Source organism: Garra rufa, chromosome 10 (genome assembly GCF_049309525.1).
Source record: "Garra rufa chromosome 10, GarRuf1.0, whole genome shotgun sequence".
NCBI classification, from domain to species: domain Eukaryota; kingdom Metazoa; phylum Chordata; class Actinopteri; order Cypriniformes; family Cyprinidae; genus Garra; species Garra rufa.
This window is the reverse complement of record NC_133370.1, coordinates 8,709,929-8,730,119: the sequence shown is the minus strand read 5'-3', so window position 1 is coordinate 8,730,119 and position 20,191 is coordinate 8,709,929. Positions and strand designations below refer to the sequence as shown.

General features: G+C 34.9%; 2 protein-coding genes across 3 annotated transcripts in view; one reads left to right on the top strand and one right to left on the bottom strand.

Annotated features, from left to right (window-relative positions):
- The window catches only part of sema4e (semaphorin 4e), a 25,256-nt gene extending 21,141 nt beyond the window's left edge, over positions 1 to 4,115 (top strand). Inside the window, exons 14-15 of the mRNA XM_073848574.1 lie at positions 340 to 392; positions 1,294 to 4,115. Of these exons, the coding sequence (XP_073704675.1) occupies positions 340 to 392; positions 1,294 to 1,907 (667 nt within the window). The 3' untranslated portion in view covers positions 1,908 to 4,115. The remainder of the gene's footprint in view (positions 1 to 339; positions 393 to 1,293) is intronic.
- Positions 4,116 to 5,858: 1,743 nt separating this feature from the next.
- Positions 5,859 to 16,956, bottom strand: cactin. Of its 2 annotated transcripts, none has more exons than XM_073848793.1 (10): positions 16,670 to 16,956; positions 14,369 to 14,900; positions 14,180 to 14,275; positions 12,867 to 13,012; positions 12,619 to 12,781; positions 12,333 to 12,447; positions 9,497 to 9,689; positions 9,281 to 9,403; positions 8,542 to 8,912; positions 5,859 to 6,692 (listed from the first exon to the last, which is right to left on the bottom strand). In XM_073848793.1, exons 1-10 carry the CDS (start codon positions 16,954 to 16,956, stop codon positions 6,202 to 6,204), a joined length of 2,517 nt encoding a protein of 838 aa, XP_073704894.1. In that variant the 3' UTR covers positions 5,859 to 6,201. The 2 variants fall into 2 exon arrangements, with proteins under 2 accessions (XP_073704894.1, XP_073704896.1); XM_073848795.1 differs by having other exon boundaries at positions 8,542 to 8,909.
- Positions 16,957 to 20,191: the final 3,235 nt, after the last annotated feature.

Here is a 20,191-nt window from a genome sequence, read left to right as displayed (position 1 = left end):
TGAGTTTGCTGCTTATTAATAATTTGTAAGGTATTTGTTAAGTTAGGGTATGGAGTATATATGCATATATGCTTTGTAAGCACTAATAAACAGCCAAACGTAATGTTGTAATATGTAATATGCTTGCTAATAAGCAACTAGTTCATTGAATTGGTCCCTGAACTAAAGTGTAACAAAATTGCCATTTGAGGTTTTTGTAATTCAGCTAATTCTCGAAAGTAAAATATCTGCACACCTTATGGTATTGGAAATTTTACAGGAAAATCTGCAAAAATGTGTTTTTAATCCAAACTTTTGTAATGATGCTTGCTGATTGTTGTAATATAAATTTTTCCACAGCACAGTGATTCAGAGTTTAAGTGTTGGTGACGCCAACCTATGTCCAAAACCAGGTACTTGTATTATATCCAAGAGTATTCATATTATACACTATACCAGTTTTTGAACAGTAAGATTTCAATGTTTTTTAAATAATTATTTTCTGCTCACCACGCCTGCATTTATTTGATCTAAAATTCAGAAAAAACAGTAATATTGTGAAATAATTTTACTATTTAAAATAACTGCTTTCTATTTGAATATAATTTATTCCTGTGATCAAAGCTTCATTTTCAGCATCATTACTCCAGTCACATGATCCTTCAGAAATCATTCTAATATGCTGTTTGCTGTTCAAAAAACATTTATTATTATTGTTAATATTTAAAAAGTAATTTGTTTTCAGGATTCTTTGATGAATAGAAAGATCCAGAGATCAGCATTTATCCAAAATAAAAAGCTTTGGTAACATTAAACACTATACATTAGGGTTAGAAAATTATAGAAATGGGTACTTTTATTTAAAGGATGCTTTAAATTGATTCAAAGTGATTATAAAGACATTTATAATGTAACAAAAGATTTCTATTTCAGATAAATGCTGTTCTTGGGAACTTTCTGTTTATCAAAAAAACCTAAAGAAAAAATCCACTCAGCTGTTTTCAACATAATAATAATAAATGGGTTTTTTTTTCAGCAGCAAATCTGAATATTAGAATGATTTCTGAAGAATCGTGTGACTGGAGTAATAATGCAAAAAAATAAAATAGCTTTGAAATCACAATTTTAAACTGTATTAAACAAGAAAACTTTTACTGTTTTTTGCTGTACTTTGAGTCAAATAAATGCAGGCTTGGTGAGCATAAGAGACTTCTTTAAAAAAAACATTAAAAATCTCACCATTCAAAAACTTTTGACTGGTAGTGTATGTTCTGGTAGAAACACTTAAAGTTACATCTAGACCTTGTGTTACAGATAACAGTAAGTCCGTCAGCATCTCGTTTTTCCACGGCAATACCGTGAAGCTGTGGTGCCAGCCTTATTCCAACCTGGCACAGGTTCAGTGGCACCTAAACGGGAAACTGATCGAAGCGTCAAACAGCTTCCAGATCCTCTCCGACAGCCTGATGATCTTCAACTCCTCCGCAGACGCCAGCGGCCACTACACCTGCAGCTCTGTAGAGCGGAATTACACAACCCAGCACATAGCATATGATCTAAAAATGTGGTCAGCATCCGGGACTACGGCGTTACTCCATGACGTTAAGGAAAAAGAAAACACGCTGGTGGCCGTGGTGGTGGTGTTGTCACTAATTCTAGCAATGCTAGTCATTTGGAATATGTACAGGGGGCATTTACCTTTGCCGTTTTGCCACAGGAGGGTACAGGACACATGTGAGGAAGGTCCGTATGTGAACCAGCCTCAAGAACGTAAACTGGCATCAACAACGGTGAACTTGAACAGCAACAACAACCACATGAACGACCAGAGGTTTTCCAGCTCTAGAGAAATGGACAGACTCTCAACCACTGTTGGGTCCTCAGGTCAGATCTCATTGAAATACATAGACGATGAATCAGAGATATGAGATTGTTTTTAAGCATTTTAAGCACAGACTTGCTAATTGCAGCTAATTTTGCATTTATATGCCGACCGAGTCCACTGGGACTGGCTTCTCTTGACTAAACTGCTGTGACCCACTTTTTGTTCTTGATGAATCTTTACCTTCATTTCTAAATTTCACTGTCCAACCATTGTACGCCAACATGTCCAATGGCCAAAAAAAAGACTTTGCAGCTTACTTTGGACGAGGATCACCAGAATACTTTTCAAGGACAGTCAAACCACTTGGTGGCCATTTTTGCAATGCCGTTGGGCAGCTATTTTAGTCATGCAAACTCCTATCTACTTGAATGGGGAAATAATGAAATCTTTAAAAACTGCTTGGCAATTCACATTTCTAACATGAACTGCCTCCTAAATGCCATTTCATTCATTAAAATAGTGGGTAACACTTTATAATAACTGCACACTATAAATCATTTAGCATTAGTAAACAGTTAGTTCATCCTTTATAAAGCATTGTCCCAACTAGTAAGCAGTTTATAAAGCTATAAATTTGTTCTTGATTTATAAGCATATCAGTTACAAAGAAGATTTAAAGGCTCAGTTATCTTCCTAACAGAAAAAAATAAACAAACAGAAGATATATATTTATTTAAAGATGAAAAAAAAAAAGAATGTACGACTGTAAACTCAATTTTTTTAATATGAAATTATTTTTTTTATTTTTTTTATCAAGTGTACAGTTGTACAGTTTTACTTTTTCCATCTTGAAAAAATATTTCTGTGTTCTGTATCCCTTTGTGTTTCGTTTGGAAGAAAAATGAACCTTTAAATCTCCTTTGTAAATGCTTTACAAGCTATAAACAGTCCTCACTTTAGATGAGCTCACAGTCACAAAAATAGATGGCTGGCAACTACTAAATGTTTTATAACTACCTGACTTAATCATGAATTACAGCAGGATTAATGTTGGAACAATGCTTTATTAAAGGATGAATTGACTATTTACTAATGCTTAACTTATGATTCATAGTGTGCAGTTATTATAAAGTGTTACCATATAGTGTTATAATGTTACTTTAACATATGCTAAGCGAGTGTTTGTGTGGACCGGAGCGTCTTCATTCTAATACAACAACTTTACCAATTGGCATATGGCTGTTTTATTTATAAGGCATGACTTACTACTGCAATCATATTGCACATTTAGCTTTTTCCATTCATAGAGCCTGTACCAATACCCACACTTGCACTTGAACTAATGAACAGATATTTTGAAGTTTATTTTAAATAGCAAAGTATTGAACAACTGTGTAAATTGCAATTTGAAAGTGCTGTGTTGTCAGTGTGTCCTATCTGATTATCAAAAGCTCTGTGTACATTTGTGATCAAATTGTGGTTGATTTGTGGATACCAATTGAACATGTAGGCCAAATACAGGAAATAAGAAGGTATAATCGTCGAAATAGGGAATTGGTTCAATGCAAAGACCGCAAGTGTGGGTATTGAAAAGGTGCAATATAGACTTATAGGAAATGACCGTCATGTGTTTCTATGTGTGGTTCATGTGAAATAAATATAGAATACACCACAATAGTACACCTTAAAGTGACACCAAGAATGATAACTATAAAGATAAGTATAACAGTAATAACCATTTGTGACTCTGGACCACAAAAGCAGTCATATATTTGGGTCAAAGAGGTTAAGATATCCACGTCAAAAGAAATTTACAAAAGTGATTTTATGTCCATAGAAAGCACATTAAATGTGTCTACTTTTAAGATTTCAAATAAGTTTTTGAGCAATAAATGTCAAAATTTGTTTGAAATTATGATACATTGTCATTCAGTTTAACACAATATTTCTGTAAGAATTCAAACAACGTGCTTATTTTTACTTGTACATATTAAAATATATAAAAGAATAAGGGAGCATATAAAATTGTATTGTGTTGTAAATGAGTAAAACTCAAACTCAATTCTTACTGACAAATGGGCAAAACCTAGGATAGTGGCAAATTTAAAAAATGAAGAATTAGAACTAATTAGGATTTGGGGTGAAAGTAATTTGTCTTTTAATATATTATGTCAGAAATTGATTTTATTGTAAATATGTCTGACAAGATTGTTACACTGAATGATATTTTAGTGGGTGTCTTCTGTAAATTAGGGAAAAAATGTATGATATTTATTTTCTGCTCAGAAAAAAACAAAAATGCAATAAAATTACAACATTTTAATATTTTTTTTTTTAGAAAAACAACAATTTAAAGCAGAATTACACTTGGCAGTATGACCACTTATTGTTTTTATGCGTAACCTTTAGTCTTTGAAGCTGAATAAATAGGCTTTGCATTGATGTATGGTAGGACAATATTTGACTCAGATAAAGCTAAAAATCTGCAATCTGAGGGTGCAGAATTGTCCAAATGAAGTTCTTAGCAATGCATATTACCAATTAAAACTTAATTTTTGATATATTTATGGTAGGAAATTTACAAAATATCTTCATGGAACATGGACCCATGCTTTAGTGATGATAATGCATGTCCAACGAACGCTGTTTCTGGGTCCAAGCCTCATTTTATTTCCCTTGAGAATACTATATCAACGTCCGTTTATGAGCACTGTTTATTCCTATTAAACATTTAAGCTAAAAGTTTTCAAACTTGCAGTGTAAGCTACAGTATCTGTACTCAGTGTCCCAAACACAAATAATTTTTAAATGCATTTATTTATATGTATATTTTCATTGTCTGGTGATCTGAGATTTCGTAATGGAGTTAAAGGGGAGGATTATAACTTCTTTTTGGTTGTATTATATAACATTGTAAGTATATATTAGCTCTGTTTGTTGTTTTCTCGTGGCATCTGATACAGCGTTTGGACTCGGAAACGGTGACACGTGACGTCAGACTTAACAATAGAATTGCAAAATAAGGACACTGAACTAACACTACAAACCACAGTGCTCATAATTAAGATAATACAGTAAAATAATATGGTAGGACACACCAATTCACAACATCAACCGGCAAAACAAGCTGTTTTGTACAGCTAAAAATAGTTAGACGGATGAGACCGGAAGCCAGACCCATAAAATGTACAAATGGCCACGCCCACTCTTATGGTAAAAATAGGTGGATAGTATTTTTTCGTGTCGCACTGTGCAGTTTGAATCCATTGTAGACACGTGTCACACCGTGTCTGCACTGGACGCAAGCGGCGCGTCAAAATACTATAGAACTCATTATAATCTGTGACGCCATCTACACTGAATGTGGCGCCGCACCACACGACAAATGCCCAACCCAACGTTAAACTGCTGCCCCATTTATGACGTCCTCGCTCAAAGTTCAAATGATTGGCAAGATCGCTTTATGGTGTCCATTCATTGTAGACAGACTTTAGCTGTCGCATCCCACGTAGACATGGTGTTACATGGTGAAAATAAAGTTCAGCTTGTGAATATAGCTAACTTGCTACAAAACAAACTTTTGCCACAAACTCTGAATCAAAACAAGTGATTAGTTCTTGCTCAAAAGTGAATATTTAAACATGATTTTGTTTCCAGGTGGACTGATTTAAAAAAATCCCTGAAGTCTGAAGTCTCTTTCTTTAGACATTTGTAATGGTTGTGTTCCTGTTTTAGGTACAAAAAAGTGAGACATGCTGTCTTGTTAAAACCTGCCGTGGTTGTTGCTTCAATCCAAGTATGTTGCCTTTAAAGGCAATTCCACATGGACAAGAATGAACTTCCTGTCTCTTCAAGAAGCCAAGACTAGTGTCAAATGACTGCATCTTAGACTCGTAGTGTAATGCGGTTTGTTGCTTAGTTTTTTTAATATGAATGTAATGCAGAAACAATTTTAACTTTAATACCATCCTTGTACATAAAATGTATTTTTTTAAATGCCATTCCAATGAACAAATTAAATGTCTAAAAATGTTTCAAAAATGAGCACAAGTGATGACTATAAACCATTTTTAATGTATCATCTCAAAAACAAATAGTACAAGAATAGCATTTTTCAAGCTCAACCAACAAACACAGTTTAAAAAAGGAATCAAATGCAAGCTAAGTGCCTGCAAACCAGAAAATGTACAAAACAGGATTTTCAACAAGGTCATGTTCACATATTTAGGTCTATCATGTTGAAAACTTGTTCTTCCACTAACGGGAGATGCTAAAGGCATCAATCATAGTTTGCACTACTTTTTCTAGATTTACACCAATATTACAGCACTTGAAGATGAAAGGTCACTGTTCCCATTAATCAAAACTTTGCTAATACAACCTCAACCTCATCCTCTTCATCGTCTATATCGGTATCGTTTGAAGTGGAACCACAGCTGAAAGATTCCATTGGCGAACTGGCAGCGGAAACCATGCCGATGGGAATATTCCCATTCGCGGTTCACGATCTTAAACGCAATATCCTCGTATGGTGGTCCGGCGTGGAAGCGCAAAATCCCAAAGTCTTTGTTATCAGGACAGGGCTCGAGGAAGTACTGTGGAGTCGAACGCTTGTCGATAAGATCGGGGTAGAAGATGTTGAACTTGTAGCCTTGGACGATCTTGGGCGGAGGGTTGTCGAAGTCGTAATGCGTCTGGTTGTATTTGTTCCACTCAAAGCCGGTGTGGACACGGTTGAAGAAGCGAGGCTTACGCGGGCGGTATTTGTCGGCCCACAGGTACATTTTTCCAGTCAAAGGCATTTCAACGCTGAACTGGGCCTCGTCGCTGCTCATGCCTTCTTTAGCACGACGCACAAATGCATCTTCGGCGCTTTCATTTGCATCACCTGTTCAAGAAAAGACAATGAAAGTTAAAATTAGCATGAGTAAATCTTAACAGACAGCAAATGTAGACTCTTGCTAAACTAGCTGTGTGTTCTTAACAGTAAAGAATCTTTACAGTCACATAATTTGAGATTACTGTTTCCAATTAGCTGACAAGATTTTTAATAATTATCTATAAATACAGGGTGACGAAACAACCTCATTATTCACTTTGACACATTCTTTTTTTTTTTTCCAGAACTTGCTTTCCATCAACTTTTTTTTTTTTAAGTAAATTGAGACCCTGGATGGAATTCTTATTTAATAACATATTTATTATTGATACTTTCACTAGTTTCTCAGGAAGAGAAAGTTAGTTTGTTAAATTTGCAACTTTAGATGGAAACCTAAAAATATTAAAAGCTAAACATGTTCTTCTGTAACCATCAGACTATTAGAATGGAGGCCTTTAAGGATGAATTTTTAAGGTATCTCACTGAGTAAATTTTTCTGTATTTCTCCAAAGGAAGAATTTAAAACCTTCTCTTCAAATTTTGTCATACTCACAAACTTAAAGTAAACTTTAGGCTAATTTAAGTGCATCCCTGAGTCTATTTCCTGTCTTTTTCATTACTTTAGTAGGGTTTGTTACTATCAAAAAGGATAAAAAGTGTAATGCACCTCCCAGTGGCCAAAATATAAATTACATGTTTGTTTTTTTAATCTATACAGTTGAAGTCAAAAGTTAACATACACCTTGCAAAATCTGCAAAATGTTAATTACTTTACCAAAATAATCATACAAAAGGCATGGTATTGTTTATTTAGTATTGACCTGAATAAGATATTTCACATAAAAGATAGATATAGATATAGTCCACAAGATAAAATAGTTACATTTATATTGGTATTACCCCATTCAAAAGTTTACATACACTTGATTCTTAATATTGTGTTGTTACCTGAATGATCTACAGCTGTGTTTTTTGGTTTAGTGATAGTTGTTCGTGAGTCCACTGTTTGTCTTAAACAGTTAAACAACTACAGAAAAATCTTAGTTTTTTCAGCATTTTTGTGTATTTGAACCCTTTCCAGTGACTGTATGATTTTGAGATCCATCTTTTCACACTGAAGAACTGAGGGACTCATATGCAACTATTACAGAAGGTTCAAACACTCACTGATGCTCCTGGAAACACGATGCATTAAGAGCCAGGGGGTGAAAACTTTTTGAATTTGAAGATCAGAGCAAATTTAACTTATTTTGTCTTCTGGGAAACATGTAACTATCTTCTGTACTGTAGCTTCTGAAGGGCAGTACTAAATGGAAAAAAAATTATACTTAAAATCAAAGAAAATAAGAAAAATGTACACATCCTAATTTCAATTAGGTTAAATTTCGATTACAGTTTTAATGCATCGTGTTTCCTTCTGAAGCATCAGTAAGAGTTTGAACCTTCTGTAATAGTTGCATTTGAGTCCCTCAGTTGTCCTCAGTGTGAAAACAGGGATCTCAAAATCATACAGTCATTATTGGAAAGGGTTCAAACACATAAAATGCTGAAAAACCAAAGAATTTGTTACCTGAAGGATTTTTTTAGGAACAGCAGGCAGTTTAACTGTTCATAAACATCTATCACTAAACAAAAAACAGCTGTGGGTCGTTGTGGGTCACAGTATTAAGAATCAAGTGTATGTAGATGTCATTTTTAAAAACCTTTCTATACATTATCTATGAAATAAAAATGCACATTATTTTCAACTTTAAAAGTTCATATTTTACTCTTTTCCTGCTGTACCTCTAGTAGTGAAATCTTGCATGTGGTGTGTGTAATTTCACTATGGTATATAAAGCAACAAAGCGATACGCACCGGTCACCTGCAGCTGTCTCCGGGCCAGATGAAGTCTCTGCAGATCCTCTTCCACATTGATGATGTGCGTGTCCAGCGGCAGCTCTGAGGGCTGTAGGAGCGTGGGACTGTAGCGTCCAGAGTCGTACTCCGCCTGACTCTGCTGGATCAAATCCTCCTCTGTTAACACGGCCTCCGGTGCTTCATCCTTTTCTCCCGCCTCATCTTCCCCTCCGTCTCCATCTCCCTCTCCTCTCTTCCTCTCCTCAGGACTGCTCTTTCCAGACCGCTCACCCTCATCTCCATCCCGCCTCTTGGTCCGTCTGTCTCTGTCGTCAGCTTGCTGAGAGCTGCCCGCCTCCTCATCTGCAGACTCCGCCGCTGTAGGGCTACTGGGAAACAGGATGGACAAATCACACATTGGGTATGTTTAGAATGTGATTCATTTAATTGAATTGTTCAGCAATTTGTGATGAGATTTTGAAATATATAAAATTAAGATCAAAAGTTTACATACACCTTGCAGAATCTGCAAAATGTTTAGTGCTGGTTGTTCATGAGTCCCATTTGTCCTGAACAATTAAACTGCCTGCTGTTCTTCAGAAAAATCCTTCAGGTCCCACAAATGCTTTGGTTTCTCAGCATTTTTGTGTATTTGAACCCTTTCCAACAATGACTATATGATTTTGAGATCCATCTTTTACACTAAGGACAACTGAGGGACTCATTTGCAACTATTACAAAAGGTTCAAACACTCACATTGGTCGCTCATTCTCTGGCTCTTCTTTGATGATAGGGAAAAGCGGTTCACTCTCCACACCCTGTTCCTGCTTGAGTTTATACAGCTTCTGCCGCAGGACGTCCTGATGCCGTTCTCTCAGTCTTCACAAACACACACACAGACCCATGAGGTAAGACATCACTGAACACTAAAAATCCTCAGAAGCCCTGTGATAGTTTTAGTCTGATACATACCTGGCTCGTGCCATGTAGACCCGCACCTGCTGCAGGAGACTCTCCCAGTAGCCAATGTCCAGGTTGGAGCCTCCGGCCTGGATCTTATTCTCGATGTTCATATAAAGAGCCTGTAGCTGACTGTACGTCTTCCCTTTAAACACGCTCTGCACATCTGTGCTGACGGACGTGTTTATGCCCTCACGACGGTCACCTGATGTGACACCAACAACAGATGGATGAGAGTTATGTACTACTAAATTACAATTATAGTTGCATAATAATTAAATGTCTCCTAACATTTTCAGGAAGTACATATATATTTAATTTGCATTGTTTCATGAATCTAATAACAATATTAAAAAAATTGCAGTATAATAAAAAAAAATTATATATATGCCACCATCCCGTCACATATGCTGCATTAATTTGATCAAAAATACAGTAAAAATAGTAATTGTGAAATATTATTACAATTTAAAATAACGGTTTTGTATGTAATTTATTTCTGTGATGCAAAGCTAGCTTTTCAGCATCATTACTTCAGTTTCACATGATCCTTCAGAAATCATTTTAATATACTGATAATAAATAATTCTTAATATCAATGTTGAAAACAGTTGAACTGCTATATATTTTGGAAAAAATTTTTTTTCAGGATTCTTTAAATAGAAAATTTGAAAGAACAGCAAATTATGTAAGATTGTAAATGTCTTTATTGTCATTTCTGACAATGTAATGTATCTATTCAGAAAATAGGTAATAATTTCTTTAAATAAAATAAAATAAGTAAAAAAAAAATGTTCAGCACTGTATACACTACCAGTCAAAAGTTTATGAACAGTAAGATTTTTAATGTTTTTTTTAAGTATCATCTGCTCTCCAAGCAATTATTTATTTAATATAAAGTACAGCAAAAACAAGTACATTTGTGAAAAAATGTTTTACTTTTATATTTTTATTTTTAAAATAACTGTTTTTTATTTGAATATATTTTAAAATGCAATTTATTCCTGTGATTTAAAAGTTGAATTTTTAGCATCATAACTCACATGATCATTCAGAAACCATTATAATATTTTGATTTGCTGTTCAAGAAACATATTTTTTTTTATTATTATCAATATTTAAAACAATTGAGTAAATCTTTTTATTAGGATTCTTTGATGAATAGAAAAGGATCAGCATTTATCGGAAATAAAAAGCTTTTGTAACATTACATTTAGGGCTGGGCGATATGGCAAAAATGTAATCTCGATCATTTTTCCCCATATTGAACGATGACGATATATATTTCGATATAAGCTGTTGATGTTGCCAGCTTTAAAATAGTATCCCAACAATGACTAAAGCCACAAAAATTAAAGGATTCATTAAATTACATTTTTAAGTATAGTTTATTAACAAAAGCAGATTACAGATTTGGCCTTAAAAATTAAAATAACTTACTAAAATAAATGAAAAAAAAAATAAAAGTTGTGACAGAGTATGGTAAATGAGAGTAAATGTACAAAATGTGAACATAAAATTATTGTAAAAACATAATTTGTAACACATTTATTTATTTCTTTATTATTTATTATTATAAACACAATTGTTTATTTTCTCTAATATAGGTTGAGCTATTTAAATTAGAGGCAACCACTGCATTTTGAAACAATCTACAGTATAAATATCAAAAAATTACGACACAGCTCTTTCTTAATCGTATTAAGTGCAGACAATTCAGCCATAATCAAAGTAGGCTACTCTCTCATTATTCAAAGTGCAAATAGAGACGGAATATTTCAAGCATGATACAGAGCTACAGACATACACAACCTATTATAGTCTACATGCTGATAACAGCCTAGATATGTCATGTAGCCTAATTTGCGCGCATTGCGGAGTCACTCTCTAAACAAGTTGGATTAAAATGGCTTTTGAATGCGCGTGCGTTTTTTGCTTTCGGTTTCAGTTTTAACAATCGCGCCAAACTCTCAGCTGAGCTGAGAGTCACTTTTCAGATAGTCAAACCACTTACGGAATTCGTGCTACCTTTTTTTGTCGACAACTTCAACATCTTTGGATAATAACCCTAGGTTAGTTTCTCTTTCGTCGCTGCTTCCACTCTCTTTTTTTTTGTCGTCCTGGTGTAAGGTTGCTTCGCAAAGTGCTGTAGAAAATGAACTTTGTACTTTGACGTGCACACGCACGCTGCACGCTGATTGGCCGCTGTCGCATATTTCTGCTGTGTGATTGGCTCTTAGATTAATCCATATCGAGCAAAAAATGTCTATAGCTTATCATCGTTATTAACATAAATTTTATCGCGATTCGATATGATATCGTTTATCGGCCCAGCCCTAATTACATTATACCATTCAATGTAAGAAATTATTTAAAAAAAATACCTTTATTTAGCAAGGATGCTTTAAATTGATAAAGTGATGATAGAAACATGTTACAAAAGATTTCTATTTCAGATAAATGCTGTTCTTCCAAACTTACTATTCATCAAAGAACCCTGAAAAAAATTCTATTTAGCCGTTTTCAACATAATAATAAAAAATGTTATTTTGAGCAGCAGTGCTAAAACGTCAGCTTTGAAATCACTGGAATAAATAACATTATAAAATATATTCAAATAAAAAAACAGCAATTTTAAATAGTAAAAATATTTCAAAATTGTACTGTTTTTGCTGTACCTTGGATCAAATAAATGCAGGCTTTGTGAGCAAAAGAGACTTCTTAAAAAAAACATACTATTCAAAAACCTGGTACTTTATCTAACATTTAAAAAAGAAACTATTTAATAATAGATTAACCTTAAAAAGCGTCAACTATAAAGTATACATAGTGCAGGTTATCACATCACCTGGTCCTTTGCCTGACGCTTCCAGTTTGCGCAGTTTGCTGATTTCGTCTTCAGTAATGGTGGTCATGTCCCTCCAGAAATCCACATTCTTGCCTTGTTCCAGCTCCATGTACACCTGCAGACAGAAACACAGCCATTAAAACACACTGTGCTCACCAAAATATTAATTTAAACAAAACACTGTTCCTTTACATAATCCTATTTTTTTGTAAAAAAAAAAAAAAAGCCTGAACTGACAACCAAATCAATTGTTAAAATGACTGTTGCATTCTCTCTCATCACACACCTTGATGTCCTCCAGCAGGTCGTCCATGTCTGTGACGGTGAGTCCATTGAGGAAGGTGTATGGTTCATGCATCTCCACAGAGAGATCATCATCTTCAGCACTGATGTATTTAGCCAGAAGGTCGATGGGCTTTGCTCGGCCATCACGAATACGGATCTTAGACCTGCATCAATCACATCATAGAAACATGTTACAAATCTTCCAGTCACACGTTTGTATGAAAACACTGCACGTCTAAAAAGCCTAACCTCAGTTTGGCCTGATGCAGGTGAAAGTTGTCCTCCTGTTCCGCCCACGTTTTGAAATGTTCAGCCTCTTTCTCTCTCTGCAGCATCTCCAGCTCCTGCTCACGCATGGATTTCTCCCGCTCTCTCTCCAGACGCAGCTGCTTGACCTGAACAAACAAACCTCACACCTTTAGTTCACTCCAGTTTTTACGAAAGCATTTTGGTTGTAGCATATATATATATAAAACATTTTATATGGTACAGAAATACAGTAATGTTTATTATGTCTAGAGAAATTAATCAACAGTTGTGAATGTCATGAATCATATCTTGTCAAATTCTTAAGTCATATTTTTGTCATAAAGTTCATGAACTACTGACCTTACAAACATCATTGTTTGTTTGTTGACTAATGAAATTAAACATATCACTTAGTTTATGGTGCCTACTATTAACTAAAGTAAAAATACCTTTTTGTAATTTATTAAGTTATGTAGTTATTTAATTTCAAAATCCTTTCAAAAAACTTAGGATATACTACAGAATTTAGAAAAATACTAATTCAATTTCATAATCACAATGCGATAATGTTCCAATAATGTTCTTTTTTTTTTTTTAAATAACTCTATTTGAATATATTTTAGATGTAATTTATTCCTGTGATTTCAAAGCTGATTTTTTTAGCATCATTACTCTAGTCACATGGCCCTTCAGAAATCATTATAATATTCTAATTTGCTGCTCAAAAAACTTTTTTAATATTATTATGATGCTGAAAACAGCTGAGTAGATTTTCAAGTTTTTGGAACATTATAAATGTCTTCATCACTTTTGAACAATTTAAAGCTTCCTGGCTAAACAAAAGTATTAATAGATAAATGCTGATCTTTGGATCTTTCTATTCATCAAAGAATCCTTAAATGTACTCAACTGTTTTAAATATTGAAAATAACAAAAGATGTTTCTTGAACAGCAAATCAGCATATTAGAATGATTTCTAAAGACTAAAGTAATGATGCTAAAGATTTTGCTTTGATCAGAGGAATAGATTACATATTTAAATATAAAACAGTTATTTAAAATAGTAAAAAATACTTCACAATATTACAGTTGCTGTATTTTAAATCAAATAAATGCAGGCTTGGTGAGCAGAAGAGACTTCTCTAAAAAAAAAACACCATTATCTTACTGTTCAAAAACTTTTGACTGGACATGTACTTGACACATAAAAAGCGAGCTTTTCAAATATATACTATCTTTTTAAATCTTCCAGTATATTTCTCTTTTTTTATAGTATTTCATAGTTAGTTTTAAAATTCTAAAATGTTCAGTACCTTTTGTAGTTCCCTGCGGTTTTCCTGCTGGATATGTTTATTTCTCTCCTTCAGATTTTTTTCTGACAAGTGCCCGATGCCTTTCTTCTGCAGAGCCTGAGAAACAAACAAACACAGTAAGTTTCATCAGACTTTCCAATGCAATATTATCCCATATTTAACCTCTGCTATCCAAAACGTCTCTCTGACCTTCTGCCATTTGAAGGTGCCAAGCAAGTTGTTATCTCCAAACGGGTTGTCTGCATTGGTGTAGCCCATGTACTCTTCACTCCAGCCCATCTTCTCCCTCTTCTTCCTCTCTTTGGCCTCTTTCTTAGCCAGGCGTCTAGCTCTCTTCTCCTCAGGTGTCTCCAGCGCCTTCATCATATCCTTCTGTTTCTTCTTGTCTTCTTTGGCAGAGGACGTTCCCTGTGTCGTTTTCCCTTGCTGATCAGAGTCGGTGGAGGAGCTCGAGGAACTCGTGGATCTAGTTTCGGAGCGTCTACGTCTGTCTCGATCCCTCTCTTCGCTTCTTCTCCTCCTCCCCTCTCGCTCATTCTCCCTCCGTCTCTCCCGGCTGGAGCTCCTGCTCTGTCGTCTCCTCCTCTCATCTCTGGCTCTGTTTCGCTCCACGCTGGACTCTGAGCTTGAACGTGAGGTGCTTCTACTCCTCCTCCTGCTGCTCTTTTCATCCTTGTGTTTCTTCTTTGTCTGATGTTTCTTCTGATTATCACCTGAAGAGCTAAAACAATAAATAAATAAATAGTTATGTTTGCAATAAGAGGATTGTGATCTTTTCGATGCCACAGATTTCCAAATGAGATCATAATTGTGCAAATGAACCCCATCCTACAATTTAAAGGACATCTACAGTTAAGGTCAAAAGTTTACACCCCCCCTTTCAGAATCTCCAAAATGAGAATTAATTTACTAAAACAAGAGGGATCATACATAATGCTTATTTTTTATTTACTACTGACCTGAATAAGATATTTCACATAACAGATGTTTGCATGTAGTCCACAAGAGAGAATAATAGTTGAATTTATAAAAATGACACCATTCAAAAGTTTACATCCTCTTGATTTTTAATACTGTCTCGTTACTTGAATGATCCACAGCTGTGGTTTTTTTTTTGTTTAGTGATAGTTGTTCACGAGTCCCTCGTTTGTCCTGAACAGTTAAATTACCTGCTGTTCTTCAGAAAAATCTTTCAGGTCCCACAAATTCTTTGGTTTTCCAGCATTTTTGTGTATTTGAACCCTTTATGACAATAGCTGCGTTTCCATTACCCTCTAAATTGCAAATTAAAAATATGCCTTATGGAAACGCATCAATTGCGCAAAAACTACCATATATCGCAAAAATATGCTTGCATGGTGGTTTTTCAGCCAATTCGAAAAAGGATTATTTCGCAAAACAGCAATGGAAACGTTTGTTTTTTTGTTTTTTTTTCTTTTGCATTTACAGGTCACATTCAATTAAATATAGCCCAAATCCCACAAAAATCTGTTGCCACGACTTATCGCGAGATGAATAAATTATGTTTCAGTCGCATTACATAGGTTAATGGAAATGCCGTTGTTTCGCAATACTTTTTAATAGACATTTATAAATTATCGCCAAAGTTTTGTGCAAATCTGCGATGGAAACGCGCCTAATGATTTTTAGCCCTATGACTTTAAGATTATCTTTTCACACTTTGGAGAACTATTACAGAAGGTTTAAACGCTCACTGATGCTTCAAAACTTTTTGAATTTGAATATCAGGTAAATTTCACTTATTTTGTTCTCTGGGAAACATGTAAGTATCTTCTGTAGCTTCTGAAGGGCAGTACTACATGAAAAAATGTGATATTTAGGCAAAATAAGAAAAATATACACATCTTCATTCTGTTAAAAGCTTTCACCCCTGGCTCTGAATGCATTGTTTTTCCTTCTGAAGCATCAGTAAGAGTTTGAACCTTCTGTAATAGTTGGATATGAGCGCCTCAGTTGTCCTCAGTGTGAAAAGATGCATCTCAAAATCATACAGTCATTGTTGGAAACGGTTCAAATATACAAAATGCTGAAAAACCAAAGAATTTGTGGGACCTGAAGGATTTTTTTAGAAGAACAGTGGGCAGTTTAACTGTTCAGGACAAACTCATGAACAACCATCACTAAAAAAAAAAAACACAGATCGTACAGGTAAGAATCAAGTGTATGTAAACTTTTGAAAAGGGTCATTTTTTTTATAAATGTAACTTATTTTTTCAAACGTCTTTTATGTGAAATATCTTATCCAGGTCAGTAACGTTAAGTTAAAAACAGCATACATTTTGTATAATCTCTCTTATTTTGGTCAAATAATTAACATTTTGCAGATTCCGCGATATGTATGTAAACTTTTTGACCTCAAGTCTACACACTTTCACTGTTTTTTTCAAGAATTTTAGCAACCCTACCCTCCTACTAGTTAAATAAACGGAAATTCTTACATTATTGTCTTGTTTGTTATGGTTTAAGTACCTGTCTCTGTCTTTTGATCTTCCGTGTGATCGTGCTCTTCTGTCTCTGTGATCGCGGTCGGAGTCGCTGGAGTGGCCAGACTCTCTCCCTCGGTGTCGGCTCGGGCCTGCGGAATCTCCGCTGCTCCTGGAGCCGCCGCTGTTAGACCGCCCTCGTCTGCGAGAATCTTTCACGGGAGAAGGGTTTCGTCCGTGTCTCTCCTCGGGCGACCGCGAACGGACATTTCTACGAGATTTTTCTCGAGAGCGGGACCGCGATCGGCTCCTACGATGCTTCTTCGATCCCATGTTTTCAGGTCCTGACAGCGCCGCGTCGCGTAAATAGGTAGTTAAGAATGTTTGCAATACGTATGTCTCTTAAAGCAATTCTGTGATAATACTTAGGATGAAGCAATAAGGCTTTTTTGAATTTATATTTAAAAAATACGCAGTTTCTTTGGTAATTAATTAATTCATATTATTGGTAATGAATTCATATTATTTCTATCAGGCGGAATATAGGGCTTCACATTGGGGTCCTTTTTGAGGCGAAATGTTGATGCCTTGTTTCTTCGTCATTTTAATTTGAACTTTCGTTAAAATTGTGATACACATTTTGGAAAATGTGGGAGTCAGGTTCGGTATTTTTCTTAAAAACAAAGACTTTGAATTTGTTGTTAATTTCTTGTTGTGTTTTGGAAAGTTTTTTTTATTTCACTGATTCTTGAAAATTTGGCAAAAACATGTCCCAACAAGAAAAGTGCTCATTCTGTTGGAAATGAAGAACATTTTCATAAATCAAAAGAATCAAGATTATAATCAGAGGGTCAGTTGCACATATGTAAGGTTCTTTTATAGTTTTCTTTTAATTTTGTATTAATTTAATTATCAAATCTGGCCCATTGCCTACAAAATCACTTGTCCTCAGATAGGAGATAATCATTTCAGCTTGATTAAAAAAGCAAAAGGTAATCATTTAATTGAATAATAATTGTACTATATGAAAGAGTACATTGTAATATGTATCAAAAATTACAAACACTGTGTTTTGAATAATATTTACAATTATTTTTGGTTGCACAAAATGTGTCCCACATATGCGTCACCACCGTCAGATATTTATAAAAAGCAATAAAATCAGGCAACTACAAGGTCAACTGCATTCCTGAGGACCACATTATCAAATCTTCAGCTCTACTGCATGCTTCAAGATCAGCCAAGCTCCTGTAAATTTGCTATTTTCTCTTAAACTTGTTCATATTTTTGGACACTGCTACTGTGGCAACCATAACATGTCAACACCGTCTCTTTTGTATAAATAATATTAGATTTGATTATGACATAAATGTATACTTTTTAAAAACAAGTCTGAAGTAGCTAGCAACAGAGTGGAAACAAGATGGCTAATGTGAACAACTAATGCATATCATGGGAAATAGTAGGTTTTTGTTATGGGGTTCCATTTGTGCCAAAAATAAGTCGTCTGCTTTGTACTATAGTTTTGTCTTTGTCTACAGTCATTGCCTACTTGTTCAGGTAAATCAGTAAATGTTAGCGTCTATGCTGTTCGTTGACGTCGTCTTAATCTGTCGTCCTTTAGTTTTTCTCTTTGTTGTTTTTGCTGTCGTCTTTATTGTTGTGTCGTCCTGTCATCTGAACTGTCGTCTAGTTCTGTCGTCCTGTCATCTGATCTCTCCACTTAACTATCGTTCTGTCATCTGCTCTGTCGTCTGTTATGTCATCTGCTCTGTCGTCTGTTATGTCATCTGCTCTGTCATCATGTTCTGTCATCTGTTCTCTCGTCCTTATTGTCATCTGCTCTGTCGTCATATTATGTCATCCGTACTGTCGCCTGTTCTGTCGTCCTAATTGTCATCTGCTCTGTCGTCATGTTCTGTCGTCTGTTGTGTCATCTGTTTTGTCGTCCTAATTGTCATCTGCTCTGACGTCAATTTAGGCATATCGCGAGACATAAAAATGTACTGGTAAAACTATACTTTTTTGACAGTAAAGATACCCTTTACTGAGAGCACTGATTCTGTGATGTTCTTAGATTCTTTTTCCATTATAAAATGAAAACTCTAATTTTATATTACAACTGTTTATTGGGAGGATGTTCAATAATTTTAAACTTGTTAAAATTCCTTCTGATCCTAAGTTCCTTTTTTTGTTGAAATAACCCATTCACATTTCTCACTAAAAAGTAAAGTTACCACAAAGACTACCACAAGAAACAAATGATAAACAGATGTATTTAGATAAAAAGGAATACCTCCGTAAACTGACAGATGAAGACTTTTATTTTGACAGCTATGGGCAGGTATGTTGTGTCTACACATCACACTCGTTTTCAAACATAAACGATAGCTATGACAAAATTACCTGATAACAGTATTGAACAGTGAGGACAAGAACAAGACGACAGAACATGACGTCAGAGCAGATGACAATAAGGACGACAGAACAGATGACAGAGCAGATGACATAACAGACGACAGAGCAGATGACAGAACGATAGTTAAGTGGAGAGATCAGATGACAGGACGACAGAACTAGACGACAGTTCAGATGACAGGACGACACAACAATAAAGACGACAGCAAAAACAACAAAGAGAAAAACTAAAGGGCAACAGATTAAGACGACGTCAACGAACAGCATAGACGCCAACATTTACTGATTTACCTGAACAAGTAGGCAATGACTGTGGACAAAGACAAAACTATAGTACAAAGGACAAAGCAGATGACTTATTTTTGGCACAAATGGAACCCCATATTTGTCACCACCGTCAGATGTCACCACCGTCAGGTTTTCTGTCTGACGGTGTTGAAATATTTGAAAAATGTTTTATCACAGTGCTCAGGATTGTTATTTGTTGGACCAAATAGTTAAATAAAGTTGTTAAACAAGAAGCCGTTGACTTGAGTGGTATACATTTTGGAATTTTATGTTGTAATGAGGCCACTGTCACCACCGTCAGATTAGTGTCACCACCGTCAGAGGGAGTTTTAATTTTTTTAAATAAATATGCATAGGGGCCTACAATATATTTTGTCAGTGCTGCTGAGTTATTAAAGTAATAGTCTCTTTTAATACAAAAATACATTTGTTAAATAAAAAACATTTTTTGTTTGATTTAAGCAAAAAGTAAACGTTGTAAAACGCTAAAAAGTAAAACGCCTATTTTATGAAAAAAAGACAAAATGGGGAGGTGACACCAGTGCATTGCTGAAAAGCTAAGACCTTGGTCTATAATAATATACATTCAGATGGTGTAATTAAACACTTTTTTTTTTTTGAAAATTAAAACCTGTTTTATCCAAATTCCCAAGAATCACTGATTTACAAGAGCAGATGGTTTAAATCTAAACCCAACTTTATTCAGTGGTGGAATGAGGTAAAACTCTTCTACAAATCTTTAAAATTAGTTAAGAATAAGATCGCTCTTAAATTGACTTCTCTTTTGGATCTGTACAATTTATTGTAAAAGCCCCCTTTGTTGTATTTTACTTTTTAGTTATCTTTTTCTTTTTGGTTTAGT